General features: G+C 36.6%; 1 protein-coding gene across 1 annotated transcript in view; it reads right to left on the bottom strand.

Annotated features, from left to right (window-relative positions):
• Nucleotides 1-20,030, bottom strand: part of eml5 (EMAP like 5) — a 239,066-nt gene that overhangs the window by 1,390 nt on the left and 217,646 nt on the right. The window contains exons 29-41 of the mRNA XM_056476502.1: nucleotides 18,987-19,116; nucleotides 18,738-18,836; nucleotides 16,719-16,739; nucleotides 16,350-16,523; nucleotides 16,050-16,258; nucleotides 12,747-12,904; nucleotides 12,549-12,663; nucleotides 10,930-11,118; nucleotides 10,676-10,848; nucleotides 9,467-9,629; nucleotides 7,777-7,880; nucleotides 5,668-5,821; nucleotides 3,879-3,979 (exon numbers count right to left, since the gene is read on the bottom strand). Of these exons, the coding sequence (XP_056332477.1) occupies nucleotides 3,879-3,979; nucleotides 5,668-5,821; nucleotides 7,777-7,880; nucleotides 9,467-9,629; nucleotides 10,676-10,848; nucleotides 10,930-11,118; nucleotides 12,549-12,663; nucleotides 12,747-12,904; nucleotides 16,050-16,258; nucleotides 16,350-16,523; nucleotides 16,719-16,739; nucleotides 18,738-18,836; nucleotides 18,987-19,116 (1,790 nt within the window). The remainder of the gene's footprint in view (nucleotides 1-3,878; nucleotides 3,980-5,667; nucleotides 5,822-7,776; nucleotides 7,881-9,466; nucleotides 9,630-10,675; nucleotides 10,849-10,929; nucleotides 11,119-12,548; nucleotides 12,664-12,746; nucleotides 12,905-16,049; nucleotides 16,259-16,349; nucleotides 16,524-16,718; nucleotides 16,740-18,737; nucleotides 18,837-18,986; nucleotides 19,117-20,030) is intronic.

Here is a 20,030-nt window from a genome sequence, read left to right as displayed (position 1 = left end):
GTCTGTTTGTGCATGTCTGCCTGTCATTTGTTAGTCTATCTCTCTGTTAGTCAGTCTGTCAGTTGCTTTGTAAGTCTCTCTGCTGGTCAGTCTATCTATCTGTCAGTCAGCCAGTCAGTCTGTCGGTTGTTTGATCTGTCAGTCATTCAGTCTGTCTGCTGGTCAGTCTGTCAGTTTTTTTATCTGTCTGTTAGACTCTCAGTCTGTCTGCTGGTCAGTCTATCCGTCAGTCAGTCTGTCAGTTGTTTCATGTCAGTCAATCTGTTAATCTGTCTGTCAGTCTGTGAGTTGTTTCGTCTATCTATCTATCTATCTATCTATCTATCTATCTATCTATCTATCTATCTATCTATCTATCTATCTATCTATCTATCTATCTATCTATCTATCTATCTATCTATCTATCTATCAGTTGCTTCGTCTTTCTGTCAGGCTTTCAGTCTGTCTGCTGATCAGTCTATCCATCTACCTGTTAGTCAGTCAGTTGCTTTGTCTGTCTGTCTGTCTGTCTGTCTGTCAGTCTGTCTGCTGGTCAGTCTGTCTGTCAGTCTGTCTATCAATTGTTTCGTCTGTCAGTATTTCAATCTGTCTGTCTATCCATCTATCTATCTGTCGGTTAGTCTATCAGTTGTTTCGTCTGTCTGTCAGTCTTTTAGTCTGTCTGCTGGTCAATCTATCAGTCAGTCAGTCAGTCAGTCAGTCAGTCAGTCAGTCAGTCAGTCAGTCAGTGTTTTCGTCTGTCTGCTGGTCTGTATGCTGGTCTGGTCTGTCTGTCTGTCTATCAGTTAGTCTGTCATTCAGTCTGTCAGTTGCTTCGTCGGTCTGTCAGGCTTTCAGTCTGTCTGCTGATCAGTCTATCCATCCATCTATCTGTCAGTCTATTTGTCAGTCTATCTATCTATCTATCTATCTATCTATCTATCTATCTATCTATCTATCTATCTATCTATCTATCTATCTATCTATCTATCTATCTATCTATCTATCTATCTATCTATCTATCTATCTATCTATCTATCTGTCAGTCAGCCTGTTTTTTGCCTGTCTGTCATTTTTTCAGTCTGTCTGCTGGTCAGTCTATCCATCTGTCTATCTGTCAGTCAGTCTGTCAGTTGCTTCGTCTGTCTGTCAGTATTTTAATCTGTCTGCTGGTCAGTCTTTCTATCTATCTGTTATTCAGGCTGTCAGTTGTTTCGTCTGTCTCAGTTTTTTAGTCTGTCTGCTCGTCAGTCTATCCATTTATCTGTCAGTCAGTCTGTCAGTTGCTTCGTCTGTCTGTCAGTTTTTCAATCTGTCTGCTGGTCAGTCTATCTATTTATCTGTCAGTCAGTCTGTCAGTTGCTTCGTCTGTCTGTCAGTATTTTAATCTGTCTGCTGGTCAGTCTATCCTTCTGAAGGTCAGTCTGTCAGTTGTTTTGTCAGTCTGTCAGTCTTTCAGTCTGTCTGCTGGTCAGTCTATCCATCTATCTGTCAATTGTTTTGCCTGTCTGTCTGTCTGTCTGTCAAACTTTCAGTTTGTCTGCTTGTCAGTCTATCCATCTATCTGTCACTCAGTCTGTCAGTTGCTTCATCTGTCTGTCAGTCTTTTAATATGTCTGCTGGTCAGTCATTCTGTTCTGTCAGTCGCATTTTCTGTTTTGTTATTTTGTTGCTCTGTCTGTCTGTCTGTCAATCCATCTGTCTGTCAAAATGTCTGTTGGTCAGTCTATCCATCCCTGGTCTATCTATCTATTTGGTTAGTTTGTTGCTTTCTTACCGTGAGTAGGTCACTCATCTGTTTGTCGGTCAGTATCTCTGACGATTGTCCATCAGTCATTCTGTCAGTCTTTCTGCCTGTCTGATCAATTGGTCTGTCGATTGTCTGTCTATCTGTCAGTCAGTCTGTTAGTTGTTTTGTGTGACTTTCAGTCTGTGGCTTGGCATTTCTATTTTGTTGCTCTGTCTGCTAGTCGTTCATTTAGTCTGTTGGTCAGTCTTTCTGACAATTGTCAGTAATTCTGTCTGTCTTTGTGAATGTCTGTTGATCAATTGTTTGATCTACCTACTGTATCTTTGTCAATTGTCTTGTCTGTCTGTCAGTCATTCAGGGGTGCGTTTCCCAAAAACCATTGTTAGCCAACCAAGGTCGCAAGTTCCGTCGTTACAAACATAGTTTGTTGATTTGCCGTTTCCCAAATCCATCGTTCCAATGAACATTCACAAACTGCGTTACAAATGTGTAATTTGCTTTCAAACAATTGTTTACAATTTACAATTGTGCTCCCTTTGCAGTGCACTTTGAAAACATTGATGTCATTTTGAACGCTATAGACGACCCATTATTTAAAAGCACAAATTATCTCCCCAAAGCTTGTGAAAACAAAAAACATAGCATACGTTAATTCTTATCTAATTCTTCATTTCATTTATGTTTATTTATATATGATATTAGAATAAGTGTTAGCTTTTGTAAGTGATTTTATGTTTTAGAATAGGATATGTAATGTTCAACTTCTCAATAATATTAGTAAAGCAAACATAGGCCCTATATGTGCCGTTTACATATATTTAAATTAACATGGAAAATGAGTGCAAGTTTTTACCAAAACTAATATTGGATTTTATTTTAAATGCGTGTTTGTGTAAAACAATATAACTTGCACAAAGAAATTATGGGGTTCTTCTCTAAAGTTGTTACTCCACCCGTTTAGAGCATCATTATGGGCGTTTTACGCTATAACAAACGTGGTTCAAGCGATGGATCTGCGACAGAGAACTAGGGGTTTTGGGAAACACTCGTCACTGCATCGTTCTTTTCCCAAACGATGCATCGTACTATGATAGTTTAGCCGCGAGCTACGTCGTTGTTTGGGAACACACCCCTGTATGTCTTTTGTTTTGTCTGTTGCTTGATCTATCTATTTTTGTCGCTGTCATTTGTCTGTCATTCATTCAATCAATCTGTCGACCATTCTATCCCACAATTGTTTTGTCTGTCAGCGATTATGTCTGTCTGTTTCTGCCTGTCTGTTGATCAATTGTTTTGTCAGTCTGTCACTTGGTCTTCAGCCAGTCAACAGTTTTGTCGGTCAGTCTTTCGTTTTTCTATCTGTCTGTTGGTCAGTCTGTTTCAGTTGTTTTGTCTGTCTTTCAGTTGTTCTCTCTGTTGGTTGTTCTGTCTTTCACTTGGTCTATCTAATTTATTGGTCTGTTAATCCGTCGGTCTATCTATTAATCTCTCTGTTAGTCAGTCTGTCTATGATTGTATGGTCTGTCTGTTGTCTTTGTCATTCTTTCATTTGGAAGTTAATCTATCATCAACCTGTCGGTCTCTCAGTCATTCGGTGAGTGAGTCAGCTGATCAGTCTATCTTTCTTGTTGGTTTGTTGCTCTCTTCATCAGTCCATCTGATGATTGGTTTGTCTGTGTGTTAGGATGTTGGTTGTTCTGTCTGTCAGTCAGTCTCTCTGTTGGTTGATTTATCTCCCAGTTGGTTATTCTCTCTGTCAGGCAGTTGGTCAGTCCTTCAATCTATCTTGTTATTTTTATTAGTCAGTCGGTTACTCTATCGGGTTGTTTGTCTATTTATCTTTCTGTTGGTCGGTCTATTTATCTTGTTTATCGGTTTTCTCAGGTTCATCATTATTGTTATGGGGTCAAACATTAGCATATATGAGGTGTGCCAAATGCAAAAAAAGAATTCTGCAGTTCTGAGTCAACATAATGAACTTTGGTCATGTTGTTTTAAAGTGAAACAACTAAACTTGGATTCCTGAAACTGAAACACAGAAACGAAACCTTCTGGGACCTTTTGTTTAAATGATACTGATTTAAAAAAGGAAGAATGAAAGGAAGTACAGCAAGACAGAGGCTAAAAGAAGCCTCAACAGAACAAGCACCTTCTATCATCGCCTCCAGCACTGACCACGAAGCGATCCCCATTGGTGAAGCGGACGTTGGTCAGGTGTGCAGAGTGGCCCAGAAAACGTTTGTGTTTGGCCTGAGGAAACAGATTCTAGTGAGACAAATTGCTATTTCATGCTTGGAAGAGCACAAATATGTAAATCCAGGTCAGAAGAGAAGAAAAAGCTACCTTTTGCTTCATTTTATATATAAGAAGTTTAGATAAATAACATAAATTAACATCTAAATGTAAAAGTAATGCCTCATATACAGGTTTTTTGTATTATGTTTTGAACATAAATGTAACAGTTTCAAGAGTATGTAAATGTACAAACTGGCCTGAATGTAAACAGAGTTAGCATGGCATTTAACTAACAATAAATGATCAATAATATAGTCATAGACTACGGTTATGTTCTGTAAAGGTGACCTGAGAACATAGAAATGGGCCCATGCTATTGTTAAAAACTATTGAAAACAGATTAACTTTGGCTGTTGTAAGAATATTTTGACCTGTGTTTACAAGGACGGTCACATCCAGCCTTTTTTACTGTCTTGTGATTTACTGTCACATGCTTGAAGAGACTTTCATAACATTCGGTAAATATGCAGAGACAGCAGAAACGAGTCTGCGCTTTCTGTTTATCTGCGAAACAGCACTACTCAGACACTTGTGGCCACATTTTAGCAGATTTATTACTAAAATAAAAAAGAACATTTAAAGAATGTACTTTTTAAACAGATTCAATTGAAGTGCAAATGTTCAGTGCACATGCTTAATGAAGAAAGACTTGCTGAGTTTTCACCACAGAATGAAAATCTGCATATATCTAAGCATAGCTGAATAATAAGAGTTCAGTACATGAAAATGGCAATAATATAAGCCTTGGACACCATTGTTTCCTCATTCTCATGTAAATCCTCTAAGTGTAAACCACAGAATGTTACATTGCACACAGGGTCCTTAATAGCCCCAGGCTGCATTTGATTGGCAATTGATGTCTTCTCCAGAATTTTCCCCATATTTTTGTTTATCTAAACTTATATTAAAGTAGTTTATTCTTGTGGACACACACACACACACACACACACACACACACACACACACACACACACACACACACACACACACACATATATATACATATATATATATATATATATATATATATATATATATATATATATATATATATATATAAAATCACAAAAGAAGTATGATTATTTTGCATGTGTTTATTTCAAAGTACATCATGCTGTGTGTGTGTGAGCATCAGGCAATGACACAAGCTGACGAACATAGCTCATTAACAATCATGACCCTTCCAAATATGGTCAACGCTGTTTGCAAAACCAGTTTTGGAGAATTTTTAAACTTATTTAAGCTGCATACCTACTTTGTAGATATCAGAAAGCAATTACATATTGAATCAATGCACACTATGGCACATTTAATCATTTTCAATTCATCTGTGCTATAATACTAGTCAGAATTATTAACATATTTACATGTTTAACAATTTCTAGATGTGCCAGCATGAAATATGTCAACTGATCTGGTCGTGTGACAATGATGCATTTGAACCAAAACAATTTTCTTTTCTTTTTTTGCATTTAATATGTGCATTTTTCTGCCCAGAGGCAACAGCAACACTTTTAAAGCTTCCAGAAGTAAGAAAAATGACAGTCATAGTGACTGGTAAGATCAAACCGGTTAAACTGCTATGCATGTGGGAGTCGAGTCTAAACCTCACATAATTCCAGGAAGAAACACAATCTACTTACAAATTTCTCTGGACATGGAAAGTCGAACAGCTTCACCATTCCAAAGTCATCACCGGTGACAATGTTGATGCCAGAGTGAGAGACACAAGCGCAGGTCACGTCAGCTTTATCTGTGTTCCTGGACCAGATCCCCACCACTTCATCCCCTAGGACACTACAGAGAGAGACACACAAACACTTCAGCAGGCAGATGATGGTCTATTGATTTCATTGTTTGATTTTTATGGAATGCCAGCAGTGCAGAAACCATTAACTGTTACACAGAAGGTCTATAATAAAGGTGCCCCAAACAACAAAACAAGAAATGTAGCTGCAGTCACAAAAAATAAATAGGCTGAGAAGTGTTGTGGAAGAAAAATGTTGCAATTACAGACGTGTCCATTTGGACAAAAATAGTTTCTTCAAAGGACCTGGGTCAGCTGAAAGCTGTAGGTTATTTCATATGCATTTTTAAAATGCACAGTAGGTAATTTAGACCAATGGAGGGGGCATATTCACAACAAAAAAAATGTGTAGTTTGGGGAATCATGGAAGTTGTGGTCTACATCAGTGGTCCCCAACCTTTTTATCACCGAGGACCGGTCAACGCTTGACAATTTTACCATGAACCGTTTTCTCAGAGGATGAGAAGCTGACAAAACATTACTGTCACTCTGATACAAGTTTATTTATGGAGAAAATTACAAAGCACTGCAGTGTTTTGGTGGTCTGTGTTTATCTGAGATAATTAGTCAACCGAAATGTGTGTACTCGTTTGCACCTCCATTGAAAGTAACAAACTTGCTTGAACTCTAGAAAAGATGTGATATGAGAAATGGTCATTTTCGATATCCAGCAGTTGATCTTCTTACACAGACATGGTGAATTCACCTGATTTGTTGACAAATGGGTTGCGGATCTATTCCTTTTTCAGTTTGCGGGTCTTTCACTGGGTTTTTTTTTCCCTTTAGCAAAAAAACTTTCCAAAGACGTCTGTTTCTTACACATTTTGCTGCTAGTGGAGTAAATTTGGGCACTCAAGTGACCGAGATGTAAGCGAGAGAATACGGTCATTTTTCAAAATAAAAGATTTTTTAAAATAAAAGATCGTTCAGACTCAAATAATAAATAAAACGGAAATAATTAATGATTTCTTGCGAGCACAGCACTGTGACTTGAATTCCTTTAAACAACAAGTAGCAAAGATGGTCTGCACTTAATTATTTATTAAATAAACAGCAGGACAAAAGAAAAACGATAGTGTGCAATTTTGGGATTGTTAATTTCTTGCATAAAATTTAAAACGTATTTCTATTTGACAAAGTCGAATCAACTTTTCTTTTGTTGGATCAAACAATTCCATATATCTCTCTTCAAAAATATATAACACCGTTCTAGTATGTTTGGAAATTTTAATTTAAATAATCATACATATTGTGCCTTAAATGAGTTTGTGAACTTAAAACAAAGATGTGCTTATGGAAAATTGTCTCAGCCACATCATAAAAAATTGTATCACCATTCTGATTTATGTTTTCCAATTTTGGGTTAAAATCTTGCAATTCTGGCTCAATTTCTCACAAAGCATTCCTCACAGTTTTATTTCACAACTGTTTGCAACTATTGCAAGAAAAATCACATTTGTGAAATAGACAAAAACGTGTTTATACAGTAATGTTGTCAAAATGATTTCTGATCAAAACAATTTCTGATTGTTGGTGGCTTGACTTTGTAAAAAATTGTCACATGCATTTTAATCACTTACAATCTATTCAGTACAGTTTTTGCAAATGTTTAGTTTTGGATTTTACACAGAGACAAATAAAGTTATAAAGTACTGGTATTAAGGTTGTGATTTTAGGGCCCTATAATGTCATTGCCATGTAAATGAACAACCAAAATGGCTTTTCTTTAGTTCATACAAGTCTCCTCCTTAAATCTCCACAGCAAACTCAATCTGATTTTTAAACCTGATAGAACTATTGTGAGTACTTTTAATTAAACGGTTTGTCGTCACTGAAAGAGTGTGAATAATGTGATAATTTTTGTGTGATATCCAGCATCTACTACAAAATCAGTTATATCATCAGCTACTGATGGGAATGTAATTGCGGGTGTAATAAAAGTTACCTTGTCCACGTGGCCCAGGTTATTCTGTCGATCACTGCTTGTTCAGTGACTTGTTTACCAGAAGGCACCTCATAGACTACACGTTTATAAGCACCAGTGGACAACTGCAGAGAGAAATACATACAGTGAGGAACTGTGTATAGAGCTTATCTAAAGTAACAACACTGTAAATTTTCAAATCGAGAAGTAGATAAAACATCAATTAAAAAAAGCTTTATGTGAAGGATAACATTGAGCACAGGTGTCAAACTTAGTTGCTGAAGGGCTGCAGCTCTGCACAGTGTTCCAACCCTAAATAAACACACCTGGTGAAACTAATTGAGTGCTTTAGGCTTGTTTGATAGCAGGGCTAGAACTTAACTCTGCAGGGCTGCGGCCCTCCTGGAAACACCCCTGACAGAGCATGGATTTCAAAAGCATTTTGAATAATGTTGAAAACTGGTAGCCATTGATTTCCATAGAATGTTTTTTCCAACTATGGGTGGCAATGGCTAATTCTCCAAAATATATTTTGTGTTCAACAGAAAAAAAGACTCCCAAAGAGGGTTTTGAACCACTTAAATGCATAGTTCATCTACAAATGAAAATTCTGTCCTTATTTTCTCTTCCATTTACTCATATTTCAAACCTGTTTGAGTTTTTTTTTTCATTCTGTTAAACACAAAGGTAGATATACTAAAGAATTTGGGGGGGAAATCCCTAGTATGTTTTGGTCCTACTACTGATGTCAATGGCTGCTTTTTCTCAAAATTGACTACGTTTAGATGGACATCAGTAATCAAATTATTTGCCTTAGTCTAATTAAGACAATAATATGATTAAGGTGTTTAAATGAGTTGCTTTTTGAATGTTCCTTTCATGATCCCAGTTTACATGTTATAGCACATAATTCTTTTAACCTCATTGCGTCACCACGCTATCCACATTTCCTCTGGAGTTTCATGTAATTTCGGTTAGTTTCATTTTTAATTTGTCGACTTTAACTACGGTTTGGCACTTTCACTTTCATTCGGGAACATTTCATGCAAACCCCCCAACCCCCCCCTCCCCAAACGAGGTATTGGATGCAACTATGAACAGCTGGAAGCGTGTTGTTTTAATAGAAGTTTATACTGCATGCTGAATGGAAGAAAAAAACTTCCGCATTGCGGGTGTCTGTGGTCTTCACTGACTTGGTAGGTCCAAAGAGTGTGTGTGTGGGTGTGTGTGTAGACTATTCTGTCGCAAAATGCGGCGAAACGTCCTACATGATGGCAATACTTTGATTAAGGTGTTTACATGTCTGTACTGCACTTCAATAATGTGACTAAAATTGACTTACTCCACATCTCTTAATTCGATTTCTCTTTAGTTCAATTATAACCTTAATCGGATTAAATTAATAAAAAATCACTGTTTACATGGTTAACTCTTAATCAGAGTATTGTCTTAATCGCATAACAATCGAATTATTGGTGTCCATGTAAACGTACTCATTGTTTTCAAACTGTTTGAGTTCAACAGAGATTTGAAAGAAATTCATAAACATTTAGAACCACTTGAGTATGAATAATTGGTGAGGAAATTTTCTTTTTTGGGTGAAATATCCCTTTAAGGGTCAAAAAATTTTAACATTGTGTTTTTAGTGTATATGATTTTTATAGTATATTGATTTTGTAATAAGTAACATCTAAAAACAGCTGAAGTGTACCTGCACAAAGCAGCTGTCTGCAGAAAAGTCCATCTGCATGACAAAGCTTGGGATGTCCCGACAGCAGTTGATGCGGTTGAGCTGCGGGCCTAAAGTCAGGTCATAAAAATCGACAGCATTCTCACTGGAACCAACAGCAAGATAACGTGAGTCTGGACTGAACCTGAAACAAAAGACAGGTTTACTGTTGAATTGTACCATGTTAATGGCATAATTAAATACCATTCTTGTGGAAACAACAACACAGATTGTTTCTGCCTCAAAGTAAAAACAAAAGTTGATGTCTTCACTTTTTAAAACGTTATATGTTAAAATGACCTCTATTTTGACTACATAACTAAATAAATCCTTCATTCGTTTTCTTTTTTTCGGCCTAGCCCCTTTATTAATCTGGGTTCACCACAGCGGAATGAACCACCAACTTATCCAGCATACGTTTTTACGATAGGTCACCTAATCTTGAACGCAGGAGATTGGTTGCTGTTGTCTCAAAATTTTAAATGCTATGTGTTGTTTTACTCTAACAATATTTGCAACACCTTTTTTCAGAGACCCTCCTCCATCCCAGCTCCACCTATGTTTAGATCTGCGACATGGGTTATATCATGTTTGCAGCAGATGTGTGTTATATTCTCGGCATGTCTGTGAATATACTGGCAGTAGCAGGTCTCAGTAGGTTCTCCTCCATAAAAATCAAAGCAGCAGCAGCGTAGCAGATCTATTCCGCCAAGACCAAACAAATCAACATTGCCATATACATATTTATTACCATACTAAATCTCTCAGAGAGTTGTCATGACAGAAATGTATTTAGGTAAAAATAAAACAAAGCATTCTGACCTGCACTTATTAAAATGTATAAAAGGATAAGTGAAGATTCCAAATTTCTTAATTATTTCACTTTTACATTGTACAAATTGAATGGGTAAAACCTTTTGGTTTGAAGAACAGTGGCAAAGTAGATTTAAAATTTGAATTAATTAGTATTTTGAGTTTAATATAATACTAATATTTTATATATGTAAAGAAACTGTTGTGAGAATTGGGTGGGTGTTATTTATTTGCTTAAACACTTTCTAATGTGCAGAAAAAATGTATTGTAATGTAAGAAAAACACTTTATTTAACAATTTAACTGTTAACTGATGTTTTGAAAGCCCCTTTTTGTCTTTGACTCATAATAATAATGAACAACTTTCCTCAGTCTGACCTGATATCCTGTATGGCGGAACGACGATCTCTCTTCTTTCCCCAGATCTTGAGCGAGGTGACGAGGAGGATGATGAACTCTCCATTCTTCATGCCGATGGCCACCATGTCGCCCTCTGGACTGTAGCTGACGGTTCGGGCTGGATGACCGAGGTTCACCTTATTCAGCATCTTCTGTTGTTCCACACAAGAGCACATGTCAATCAGCGCGTTTTTTAGACTCTTTTCTTTATTTATTATGATGATAGAAATTACCCTCTGTGAAATGTCCCAGAGGCGCACAGTGCCATCCTCTGCGGCAGATAGGAAGACGTCCCGGGTCGGGTGGGCTCCCAGACCCCAGACAGGACCGTCCATGTGACCGTTCACCAGGATGTTACATGCTGCGTTCTTCTCACCGACTTCAATGATCTCAGCGTTACGAGTTCCAACCAGAATCTTCCCCTAGAGAACCCAGCAGAAAGACACAGAAGACAGAGCTAGTTTAACTGCTGTTTACTTGAGGAACAGAATTTTGTATTCATCGTGTGATGATTAACCAGCATAAAGTTTCTGATGAAGGTAGCTAATTAGGTCCAATTTATAGTAGTCAGCATTTCGTCAAAGTTCTCTTAAAACTGAATTTTGAAAATTGTATTTCAAATTTGAACCTTCAAATGTTGAATACTGTATTTGCTTGTTTTGAAATGTCTTTATTTATCTTTTATTACTATGTGTTGTTTTTCTGGAGTAAATAAATATGTCTATCTGTCTGTCTGTCTGTCTGTCCACCCATCCATTCTATCTGTCTGTGCCTCCCTACCACCCTCCATCCATCCGTTTGTGTGTTTCTGTCTGTCTTTCTGTCCATTTGTCGGTTCGTCCATCCATCCATCCATCCATCCATCCATCCATCCATCCATCCATCCATCCATCTATTCCTCTATCTGTCTGTCTGTCAGTCTGTCCCTCCCTGCATCCATCCATCTGTCCATCCACCCATCCGTTTGTCTGTGTTTCTGTCTGTCTGTCCATCCATCCATTCTATCTGTTCATGCCTCCCTCCAGTCCTCCACCCATCCAGTTGTCTGTGTTTCTGTCTGTCTGTCCGTACGTCCGTCCATCCATCCATCTCTGTCTGTCTGTCGGTCCGTCTCTCCATCTATCCATTCATCGATCCATTCCTCTATCTGTCTGTCTATCTATCTATCTATCTATCTATCTATCTATCTATCTATCTATCTATCTATCTATCTATCTATCTATCTATCTATCTATCTATCTATCTATCTATCTATCTATCTATCTATCTATCTAGAGAATTGGAGTCTTGTTTTTTTTATATTCGTTTTTTCATATTTTTTTTCATATCCTAAAAAATTGTCACGCACAGAATCTGAATGTATTAATAAGGCTTTTGTGAACACCAAAACAAAAAAGGAAATTTCACGCAGTAATGCTCATGTTCTCCTCTCTCTTTAAAAAGGAAGAAATATTGTTTGTATTTAATTGATCCTGAACACAGATTGGTAATATGTCAAAGGTATGAAGACACACTAAAGACGCATTAGAAAAATGTGTGGTGTGCACCAGGCATTATAACATACTAATAGTTACAGTAGTGGTTCTCACCCATTCACCACAATCTTTATATTACACACTTTATTTATCATAAAGTTTTCTGTGCTGCAGTTTGATTAATTTGTCAGACGCTATTCAAGATTTTGGCTTTCGCTTTGTATGCTGGCTGAGAAAACACTAGTTATGAATGCAAAACATGAAAAAAATCCACCCTGATTTAAATTTTGAAAGGCAATGTGTAAGTGTGACACAACATGAGGTCAATTTGCTAAATTTTAGACTCTAATGTGTTCTAATGAACATAACTATTGTACCTTTCCCCTGCAGACAGAGCGCACACAGTCTATGACCTGGCCTGTCTCCAGTCTAAAAGCTCTGCATCTCTTCAGCTCCTGATCCCACAGTTTGAGCGCACCGCCTTCCTTGGACCTGCAGAGGGCAGTCCACAAACACTCTCATTACCTTTAGCGCTGATGATAATAAAAGACTTCAGTTACAAGAGTTAGCCTTACGGTCGTTCTTTGCCTCCCGTCACAATCAGCCCATCTCGCAATGTGGTGTACATGGTGAACACAGGGCCAGTGTGAGCCTTAGCCACGATTCTCACTAGAATGTGTTCCTTCCACACACACACATCTCCACTAATGGTACCTGTAAATGTCAAGTTATTCTGAAAAGAAAACAAACCTGCACTAATCTAGTGACCTCTAAGAGAAAAACAGCACAGACATGGCAAAGCACAGCATTTCAACTCATTTCATCAAAATTAGAAAGTGTGGGCTTTTAAAAAAAATAAATAAAATAAAAAAGTTATTACCTTAATGTAATAAATAAACATTTGAAATGACATTTTCTTGTCGATTTAAGCTCTGACACACAAGTGCACAAACAAATGCACAGATGCACATATATTCTTGCATGTATACATAAATACGCATTCTTTCATTTGCAGTTATAGTTCACCAAAATTAAAATACACACTCAAACTAATGTTAATCCTAAACTTTATGACTTTCTTGCTAAGTGGAACACAAAAATAGTTAATTATGCACCTATCAAATATCATTAGTGTATATTTAATTTATGTTACAGAACTATATAAGAAAATACTATTTTTAAAGATTTTACACTGCAACAAAACATCAACCTCTAATTTTTATTTTCATTTAAATAATAAAATAAAAATCTCAACATTACTAGCAATAGTAAACATATTTATTGTCATTTTCCTCTTGTCTTTTTTTTTTTATTTTGCATTCCATAGGCTTTGATTAAGTTGCCGCCTCGGTCCTGAACCAGTCAATCAAGGTCTTCAGATAGATTAGAAACTTCTAGAGTGTGCTGAAGCTAAAATCTGCGAATGATGGATCTTTATTAACAGGACTTCCTTATAAAAATGTAATGGGAGACAAGAATTTCTATTCAGTTGCAGATGCTGTTCTGCCTTTTCCATTTCTTTTCTGACTCTGAAACAATGGCATGCTACAGTGCTGACACCTTGTGGACATACTAGTTTGAGTGAAAACATGTACTCTGCTTTGGCTTAGGGCTTTAGTCCCTGATTTATCAGGGTCACCACAGTGGAATGGGCCAACAATTACTCTGTCATATGTTTTATGCAGCAGATACCCTTCTAGCTGCAACCTAGCACTGAAAAGTACACTAACTCATGAGCTAGTTTAAGTAAAAACAAATAAAAGCAAATGTATGATCTGTTCCTATCTTTTACGCATGAATACACTCTCCGTGGTGGATTTACAGTATGCACTTATTGTTCTGGTGTCTAAATTTGCATCTAGAACACTATGCGAGTCCTAGCAATACACTTTTTCATGGCCAATTCTGATTGCTGATTGTTTACAAGCAAATTGGCCAATTCTAAAACACATTTCCATTTTTCTCTTTTTTCTAAGTTGAACAAAATGATAAAATATGAGTACAGAATGAGATGTTTTATCATATCTGCATTTTCATCCCAACAAAGGTGCTGTATTCATTAGTAGTGATTTAAATTAAATTGTATAATTGCAAAATATAAAGTAAAATATTACCTGACATTAACTTTATGAAATTATGCAACATAAAACATACACGTACAAAACAAAAACAGCAGGCAGATTTCAGATTCACTTTCTGCCAACTGGTGGCGCTCAAAGAACAGCGTTTCCTTGGTTACTGCTGTAAACAAATCAGCTGTGCTGGTATTTAATCTGTATTGACAGAGAGTACTATTTAATACAATCTAATGAACCCTTTTCACAAACCTGTTATGATGCGTTTAACGGTCATCCGGCATCATACATCCTTGAAAGTTTTTATTAATTTGATTTTATTGATTAGAAAAATTAGATTTTTTATATGAATTAAAAAATGAGAACATTTATATGCATTTATCTATGTATTGTATCATCTTTGCTTCAGATTACAAAAAAATGAATTACTGCTTGTGCGAGGTCTTTCTAATGCAGCATCTATAGGCAGGACAGTAAATTTTACGTTATTTTCTTCTCTGGCTTTCGTCTTCAGTCTTACACAATTTTTTCTCTTTTTCTGGAAGTCTTGATAACACTATCGTTGAGTTTTATTTTATTATTTGAGCAAATAAGATTGTAAAAAATCTATTTGTTGTACTCTCCCATTTACTGCGCTCTAAGTTTTCCAAACTATGACCTCTTCCACTACAGAGAAACCCGGAAATGTTAAAAGGGTCTATTAAGTACCATCTAAACTCTCCTAAAGACAGTAGATTCACATTATAGACACATCATTCTCAAGTGTCATGATCAGCACTCCTGCTGTATGGGTAATTCAGCATAGCAGTCAATAAAAGAGACAAGGCAAATTTTTTTTCATTAATTAATTCATTCATTTGTTCATTCATTCATTCATATTCCTCCAGCTTAGTCCCTTATTTATTAGGAGTTGCCACAGCAGAATGAACCACCAACTATTTCAGCATATTTATGCCTCACATGCCCTTCCAGCTGTAACCCAGTGCTGGGAAACATCCATTCATTCTAACATTCAGCTATTTCAGCGCAGAATTTTGGTAAAAATCTGCGGATTTATGCGGAATGATTTTAGAAGTATCATAACTAAAACCTTAATATATGAAATAAAAAGTAATACATTTTTTAACCTAATATTTAATGTTTACAACTTAGTATTTAATGTTTACAGTGCAAATCCAAGTAGATCCACTTTATTTGGTAAACAAAGCAAGTCTCTCATATAATATATCTACTAAAAGACTGAAGATATTACTTCACAAACTATTTTGTAAATAAATCATTTAAATATTTTCATACTAGTCAATAATATTACTGAAATGAATTTTAAAACTGAAAAAAGAGACAGTTGGCAACCGTAAATAATTCCAAGAAGCCAATGGTTTATAACAGCTAAGGGATGTTGTCAGTGAGACATGCCACATCTTAGCTCTTACAACCCCATTACCTGTTATAAATGTAAACCATGGCCTCATGGGTCTTATTTCTTTTATATACTTTTTTCTAAATATATAGCGAGGTTTAATAAAAACTATAAAAATGTGTTATTTATAGCAGAGTGGTTGCCAAGCAACAGTGACAGGTTTGTGTTTGTAGAGTAAATTACAACAGTTCCGAAAGTGGTTCAACCAATCAGAATCAAAAACTGGAAGTATTCACTAGGATGTTTTATAAAGTAATTTTTTGCATTGTTCTGGAACAGAATGGGGTTTTTAATTTTGGGTGAACTACACCGTCTCTCCTTATTTAAAAATAGTTACAATTAGAGAAGAATTTCATGTACTGTAGAAACAGAAGAATACTTACAGCTCCAAATGCCACTGAGAGCATAGTCTGCATACGGGCATCTTCGATAGAGCTGAGCACTCCTTTCTTACTGAGCAGAGCCCTGCCGGCCAGCGTCCAGAACCGCACATGCTTTATCCCCACTGACACAAACTGAGTGTCTGAATCAGGTCTAAACTCTGCCACAAAGATCCGCTGGGTGTGTCCAGCTCGACTTGCTACTTTGGCACCTTTGAAAAGAATTGCAAACATGTCACAAAATTTATGCACATTATCTGCAAAAGAGTGCAAATTAAATGATGCATGTGGGTTGACTCGTACCTTCCTGCCACTTCCAGATGGTAAGGGTGTGCTGAGGGTCCAGGCCCACAGAAAGCAGCAGTTTGCCGGTGGCACTGAAGCTTACAGAGCAAACGCCCCGAGAATGATGGCAGCGCAGCACAGAGAGGGTCTGTTTGTTCATGGCTTCCCACACATGGATAGAAGGAGAGGTGGCTGCAAAAGACACTTTATTTCTTCACTGTTGCCTACATTTGTATGGCAAAATAACTGTATTTAAAATATTTATTTTTAAATAACTATTTAAGACTAGTATTTGTGTAAAAAATGTTAAGCGATCTTAAGTGCTCTTTAGTATGTTAGTAATTCAATAATCAAATGCTACAATGAACAATAAATAAAGTTTCTTACCTGACATATCACCAGTATCACCTAAGAGAACAACAACATGAGTCAAACATAGTGTAAAAAAAGTTTTACATTTATTTTTTCTAAATAGATTTAATAAAAAAAAATCTAAATAGATTTAAAACACCAAAAAAAAGTGTAGCGCCTCACTACCTCAACTCAGAAATAAAATAGCTTTTTATGAAGAGAGCATAAATATAAAGCACATCAAAACACACATGCAACACATCTTTGGAAACTAAAATTTGAAGGGACAACCTCTTTCATAACTAGACCTAAAAGATCTACAGTACATATAAGAAGTTTTATTGAATTGCTTTATACTGCCAATTTCTAAACAACTTTTGGTATCACCATAAGTTTAAGCACCAATTCACACTATTAACTACTAAGCTTATTACATGTTCATTATTAAGATATTGTCTGTTTATTCGTACTTTAAAATGTGATTTTATTCCACATCTCTAATACTACCCTAATCCTACCTTAATAACTGACAAGCAGCACATTAATACTTTATTAAGCTAAAAGCCTTAAGTTATTTGTTTGTAAATGATTTTGGGATATTTTTTCAGGTAAACAATAAACTAAGAGACTCTCCTCTGTTCTATGACAGATAAAGGAAATATTTCAAATTTACAGGATAATGTGAAAAGCCATTATGTAGGGCAGTGGTCCCCAACCACCGGGCCATGGACTGGTACCGGTCTGTGTATCAATTGGTACTGGGTACACAAAATCATTAATTATTTCCATTTTATTCATTATCCGCAACCCATTTGTCAACAAATCAGGTGAATCCACCATGTCTGTGCAGAAAGATACTGGAAATCCCAAGTGACGGTGGCCGCACAAGTGAGTTCGCACAAGTTCGTTTTTTCAATGGAGGTGCATGGCGTGAAACGATCGTGCCTTTCAGACACACCCAGTTGAATGTATGTCACCAGCGCATTGCGAGTCATGTATTAAGAACTGACCGATTAGCTTCAGCTTGTGTGGAATATACACATCTCGGTAGACTAATTATCTTAGGCAAACACAGAACACACAAACACTGTAGTGCTGTTTAATTTTTTTCCATAAATAAACTTGTATCAGAGTTGCAGCAATGTTTTTCATCCTGGAAAATGGTTGCTGGTCGTCTAACAACCTACGAAAACCCCCGCCCCCCGGTCCGTGGTAAAATTGTCAAGCGTTGACCATGACGGTGAAGGTTAAAAAAGGTTGGGGACCACTGATGTAGGGTAAAATAAAAAACCATTACTGGCCATTAATGACATTTCAAACTAGTTTTTTTTTTTCTAAGAATGACTATAGCAACTTCTCCATGATCATATCTGGGTATTGATTTATATGTATTTTCTTGTATGTTAAGTGTAAACGGGTGTGAGGACAAGCGATAGGTAGTTGCAGGTCAATTAATGGCACTGTGGTGACTAAGAAAAAAGACTAATATCTTATGTATATCTTAAAAATATTACATTCATTAATTTATTTTCCTTCTGCTTAGTCTCTATTTCAGAGGTCGCCACAGCAAAATGAACCGCCAACTATTCGGGCATATGTTTTATGCAGCAGATGCCCTTCCAGCTGCAACCCATTACTGGGAAAACATCTATACACACTCATTCACACACACACACTTATACACTCCGGTCTTTAGTTTATTTAATTCACCTATAGTGCATGTCTTTGAAAACCAGAGCACCTGGAGGAAACCGACGCCAACACAAGGAGAACATGCAAACTGCACACAGAAATGCCCCAACTGGGACTCGAACCAGCGACCTTCTTGCTGTGAGGCAACAGTGCTAACCACTGAGCCACAGTGCCACCCTTAAAAATATTACATGCTTTGCCTACTTATTTCTCATTAAATTCTTGACAAACTTATTCTCTGAGCTATGCTACAGTATGTTCATTTTATAGCTGTTACTGTATTGTAGAGTTTTCACTGAAACACTGGAGACATCATTAACATGTCAAAGTGAAAATAGAGGATGAATGTTTTCACAAACATACCTACTTGGCCAGTTGCCACCACGTTGGGGAATTTTGGATGCTGATTTATAGTCAGGCACAGAATGTCATCACTGTGTTCCAAATAGAAACTCTGACAGGCTGATGGCAAACAAACAGGAAAAATTAAGATGCTCTTCAGCCTTTCTGTCACATCTTTGTATCTGTTTGAAAGAACTCCATAAATAAAATCCATAACTAATCCACGCTTAAATACACATTGCATATGTCTGATATGAGTTATATCCTCACCTGTTGTTAAATTTAAGACGACCCCTACCGAGGCGGTATGGTAAATGATGTCCGCCCCTTCATTAAGATAATGCACATTGTTACGGCAATCGTTGCCTCGGTAACCAAACACCAGTTCGAGCACCAGGTCCTGCACAGAGAGTCAAGGGGGATGTCTGAGGTCGTATCCATGACAACGGCAAAAGTATCTGGCTCTCAGGATGTAAAAGGACAAGCTCAGAGAAACTGTGCTGCAGTTCAATCAAGAGAGGTTGGAAAAGATCATCTAACCACTGAAGAGACACACCAGACACTAATGAACATTTAATAAATTGAACAGACAAGATAACAGAATGAGCTACCCAAACAAAACTACCACTAAGTAATTTACAGTATAGTATAGTATAGTATAGTATAGTATAGTATAGTATAGTATAGTATAGTATAGTATAGTATAGTAGTATAATAGTATAGTAGTAGTATAGTCACAATAGGACAAAGAGTATACAAAAACAGTACAGCACTGTGAAAGATAGTACTGTATATAGACTGCAGTGCAACAGAAAAATAATGTATAGTATATTATAATACAAGTAGTACAATATTAAGGAAAGGAAAGAAAAGGAAAGGAAAGGAAAGAAAATGAAAGAAAGGACAAGGAAAGAATAAGCAAGTGAAAGTAAGAAAGTAAAGGACAAGACAAGACAGGGCAAAAGCATGTATCACTGGAAATACCATTCTGGGAAAAACAGACAAGGACAGGCAAAGCAAGAACAGGATAGTATAGGATAATTAAGAGTATTACAATAGAAGACAGGACTGGACAAGAAAGTACTGGAGAGAATAGCAAGAAAGAGACAGGACAGGACAGATTTACTATTGGTTTACTATTACAATTTAGGAAAGACAGCAAGAAATAACTTTGCAAAGAAAAGGAAAGAAAAAGTCATATTGTTAACACATGACAGGAAAAGATAGTAAAGTGCTACAACACAGAAAAAGCAAGACAAGAAAGCATATACAAACATAAGTAAACACAATGAGATAAGACAGGAAAGAAAAAAA

This window comes from Danio aesculapii, chromosome 17 (assembly GCF_903798145.1).
Source record: "Danio aesculapii chromosome 17, fDanAes4.1, whole genome shotgun sequence".
In the NCBI taxonomy this organism is placed as follows: domain Eukaryota; kingdom Metazoa; phylum Chordata; class Actinopteri; order Cypriniformes; family Danionidae; genus Danio; species Danio aesculapii.
This window is presented reverse-complemented; position numbering and strand designations above follow the sequence as displayed.